Source organism: Mercenaria mercenaria, chromosome 9 (assembly GCF_021730395.1).
Source record: "Mercenaria mercenaria strain notata chromosome 9, MADL_Memer_1, whole genome shotgun sequence".
NCBI lineage: Eukaryota > Metazoa > Mollusca > Bivalvia > Venerida > Veneridae > Mercenaria > Mercenaria mercenaria.
In genome coordinates, this window is record NC_069369.1 from 59,564,635 (window position 1) to 59,569,303 (window position 4,669).

The following is a 4,669-nucleotide window of genomic DNA, read 5'->3' on the forward strand; positions in this document are numbered from 1 at the left end:
ATACAACCACCAACGTTCGGCAGTCCAACGATTATTTCTACATTCCAGGTGAGGTTTCGAATCCACATCGGTGATTGGGCAATTGATACGAAGTCAGCGACCACGGAGGCCGCTTTAAACTATAAAATATGAATGGAAATGATTTCCGCCATTCTGCAGGCGTAAAACACGGTTTTGTGTAACACCGTTATTAGATTTAATCTGTCTAAATCTTTACTCAAACAATCAAATATTGCCATGAGAGTCCTTTCTATATACTATACAAAATCAACAACAGACACTGTTGTGCGATTTGCGAGACACATTTATTTTGCGATGACATATTTAAACATACAAGCCGTAGATACATGTGAATTAATCAAACACAAAATGTATACGTTTAAACAAACGATCTTTGAATATGTTTTACATGATATTCATAAAAGATTTCCAAAACGTGGTCGACTCGCCCAGGAAAAACCAGTGTCTGGAAACCTGTGCCCTTTTATCACATGTCTTTTACCACTGAATGTTGGGCTTCATCCTTGAAAGATCTTTTATGAACAATATGTCGGATAACTATTAACTCTAGATAAGTTACGTTTCCTCAACATTGAGGTTACAAATTATTGTGTAAATAAAGTAAGTATTACAATAATGTTCCTCTGATCTATAACATTGAATTTAAATTTAACGATGTCACCGCACAGAGTGAATCGCTAGAACTAATTTCTTACCGCCAAAAATCTTATTTATATCTGATCTCGAATCACTCGAGCATTCAAAACAGGTTTTGAAAGATAATAACGCTAGGACAAAGGTACTCCGCTATACGATGTAACGCGGAGTACAAAAAGTCCTTTCTATATACTATACAAAATCAACAACAGACACTGTTGTGCGATTTGCGAGACACATTTATAGAAATTTACAAAGTATAGAGAAGCTGAAAAATTTAAATTCAATGTTCTTTATATGCAACTCTTGCAAGTCTTAAATAATCTTAAGTCTTTACAATTTTAACATTTTTGTGACAGATAACCTTTTTTCAAGAGAGTCTTTTACATAACCATCCTTTGCTACATCGGTCTTCCAACGACCGTGTCTCTTTAAACACCTGTCTGATACACCGGTGTTAGCTACGGACGTAGCGCCACTTGCCCTTAAAGAATGCGTACCAAGTTTAAGGCCTCGGCGCAACACTTTTCAATTTTTCAACAATACATTCTTTTGCCCTTGTGTAACTTAACTTTTTATTCTTTCCTATAAGAGACGCGACATGTTTTGATCTAAATGCAGGTTTAAACAAATATTCATCAGAGTTAATCGACAAATGTGCTGCAGACATATATCTTTGTAACATAGAATACGGACATGCAGAAGAACAACCTTTAGCAATAACTATTTCTGAACCATCTCTATAAACGTCTGTTTTGCTTTGCCTTATTTTCAAAACTAGATGGTCGGAATTGAATTGTACATCATTGCAATGCAAATTACTGACTTCGTTCATACGCAGAAAACCTGCATAGGCTAACATAATCATTGACAAATCCCTCAAATCAATAATATCAACACTATCTTGATATGTTAAGCAAAGTGCTTGTAACATTTCTGAGCTTACAACGTCTTTCTTCTGTACTGGCTTGGAACTTATACGTTTCGCAGTTTCTAACAATTGTTTGACGATACTGTTTTCCGTCGGGTCCTGAAGATCGTTGATATTATGTACCCATTTTATTCCATAGTAAGCTGCAGACACGACATTGTCTGACTTGCCTTGATCAAGTAAACTGGTAAAGTACATTGCTACGCTGATAGGTAACGCCGGTTTAGATACTAGGCTGTTTATATCACAATATGATTTAAACTGATCAAAAGAACTCTGATACTTTTTTACTGTATTGTCTGCCCTTGATTGTAAAAGATAACTCGCCATATTGTCCGTTACTGATCGTTGTAATTCTCCATGTATCCCTGCCTCGTCTAGTTTATGTTTGATTGTGTCCTTCAGACCAACACCTGTCAAAGAATTAATACTATTAAAATAGTGTCGTATACAACGTAAGTTTCTAATTTCATGAAACAGTTGTTAACAAATATAATTTTACACCGAACATTTTAGTGCTAGCATATCAAACGGTAATGGATTTTTAGCAAAATAACCATTGTTCCCCGATCCTGATAAAACGACATTTGTCCGTTTCAAATTTTTGTTTCCTTCACAAAATCTCTAAAATTTCCATCATTATTTGTCAAACATGGCCAAAACGGCGCACTCTTCCAAAATGGAACAATTAATGTACATTTGGCTTTTCTACTACTAACTTGTTAATGCAAGCTGTAACCAGCCTTGGTGGTGGAACCAACCAGTTTATATCTTGCCCCATGGCTGAACTAAGGCATCAATGGCTTCTGTGCCTGGAACCCACCAACGTGAATTAAACCTTGCACATTTTTTATTTAAATGTGACGCAAATCTATCTACATTATGTGGACCCCATTTATTTTCTAAATAAGTAAATACATTCTGACTAATGTACCAGTCATCACAGTCAAAACATCTACTCAGATAATCTGCTTTTTCATTATTTTCCCGGGGAATCCATTCCGGACACAACATGATGTTTTCTTTTTCGCAGAACTTATGTATATCTAAAGCGATACTATGAATTTGTGTTTTTCGACTACCGTTTAATAACACAGTTTTAACATTTTTGTTATCGGAATAAACCTTAACATAGGAATTTCGCAAAACATTTGCTTGCGAATGGAGTACTCTATTAACGGCCTCGGTTTCTCGCCATGTTGAACTTTGACTTTGTTCTAGAGTATCCCACTGCCCTATGACTTCCGTGTCGGTAACTTTTTGTTTTGATTTCAAAAAACAATTTTCATTTGCATTTAAACATAACACATGTTTACCTGTATTGTCCACTTCCGGGGACGTGTCTTTCACGTAACTGACTATGTTTTGAAAAGTTTTACTTACTGTTCTGTCTGCTTCCGGAGACATGCTACAAGTAATAATGTCCTCTTCCTGGGACATACGATTTAACATACTATCTGCTTTAGGAAACATTACACTTGCAATACTGTCCGCTTCCGGGGACAAACTACTGAACTCAACTCGCGCATCATGTGACCTATCACAAATCGAAGTGTCCACTTCCGGGGACCTACTACTGGTCTCATCACCTGCCTCAGATGACAAAGTATTAATTAAGCTGTTGGTTCCTCTGAATGAATCAGACACTGAATTGTCCGCTTCCGGGGACGCTTTGTGAACTAGTAAGTCCACTTCCGGGGACTCTTTGTTAACTAATAAGTCCACTTCCGGGGACGACATACATTCTATTGTTTTTTCCTTCTTTGAGAAATTTTCGTACTCTGTTCTGCTCACTTCCGGGAGCTTCTGGGACTCTAATTTTACTATTCCTTGACTAACTGAACTATTTACTCTTACGTTATTCTCTACATACCCGCCGTAGCCAAATGCGCTGGCATCGACAAATATTCTATACAGACACACATGATTTTCGTTTAATTGTCTCCCTTTTCTGTTCAGTGTACTTACATTGCTTCTCCAGAACTGTAATTCATTCATGGCTAATTCTGTTACTTTAACAGGAGCATTCCAACTGGCTCTTGCATTGATACAATTGAATAATTCTCTTGTCATTAAACGAACTTTGTTACCTATTACGCCTTGTAATGATATTATCTGTCCGACGACTCTGGCCAACACTTTTACTGGAACTATATTTGCTCTATCTCGACATACCTGATATATCACGGAATCTAATATAATTTCTAATCTTTGTATTCTTTCATATGATATAAAAATCATATTCTGTGCCATATCTAGAACATGCCCAAGCCAAACTAATCTCAGTGTCGGTACCCAATTACACTTTTCGTCAGCAAGTAAAAAGCCAAAAGCAACCAACGTTTGCATGGTAAACTCGCTTGAGCGCAAAGCTTTTTCATAATCTGAATGACCACCGATCCCATCATCGAGAAACATAATGATTTTATGTCCAGTTGCTCTTAAAAATGTAACAACTACCTTCAAAAGTTTCGTAAATATGTGTCCTGCTGTTTTTATGCCGAATGGTAAAGAATTGTAAACGTAATACTTTGTATGTCCTGATCTAGAATATGAAAACCCCAAATATGTTCTGTGCTCTGGAAAAATGTCTATATGGTGATATGCTCCTTTCAGATCGAAAGTAAATAGAAAAGAGTTTTTGTCAAATAATGTTTCTGCAACTTTTATGTCTTCAAACTTCACATTGAACTGGTGTAAAAAAGGATTAATGTGTCTGCAATCTAAGACTAACCTTGGTTTTCCATTTCTATTGTAGGCTACGGTTAAAGGATTGACTACATAAGGAATACTATCAATTTCACTTACTATGCCTTTAAGCAGGAGATTTTCAATTTCTTGCTCAACAAAACATGAATTTTCTCGAGCAGTCTTGTTGTTTTTTAAAAACACACTGTCTGGAACACTCATAAAAGGCAACTTGTAGCCTTTTTCTACTACATTTAATATAAATGTACTGTCTAAAGCCTCTCTCCATTTGGACAAATTTTGCTTCAGTCTACCTACCGGAGACGATTGCTCTGTACTACTTTTTTCAGTAATGACGTCACTCTCTTTCACCACATTATTACTTTGTGAAAA

General features: G+C 36.3%; 1 protein-coding gene across 1 annotated transcript; it reads right to left on the minus strand.

The window, feature by feature from the left end:
• Positions 1-286: 286 nt before the first annotated feature.
• LOC123528331 (uncharacterized) lies at positions 287-3,094 on the minus strand. Its single transcript, XM_053551515.1, has 2 exons — positions 2,972-3,094; positions 287-2,001 (listed from the first exon to the last, which is right to left on the minus strand). Exon 2 carries the CDS (start codon positions 1,916-1,918, stop codon positions 1,163-1,165), a length of 756 nt encoding a protein of 251 aa, XP_053407490.1. The 5' UTR covers positions 1,919-2,001; positions 2,972-3,094; the 3' UTR covers positions 287-1,162.
• Positions 3,095-4,669: the final 1,575 nt, after the last annotated feature.

Bases quoted from the DNA above. Each gene is read 5' to 3' on its own strand.
- LOC123528331 (XM_053551515.1), bottom strand. From the start codon at position 1,918: ATGGCGAGTTATCTTTTACAATCAAGGGCAGACAATACAGTAAAAAAG.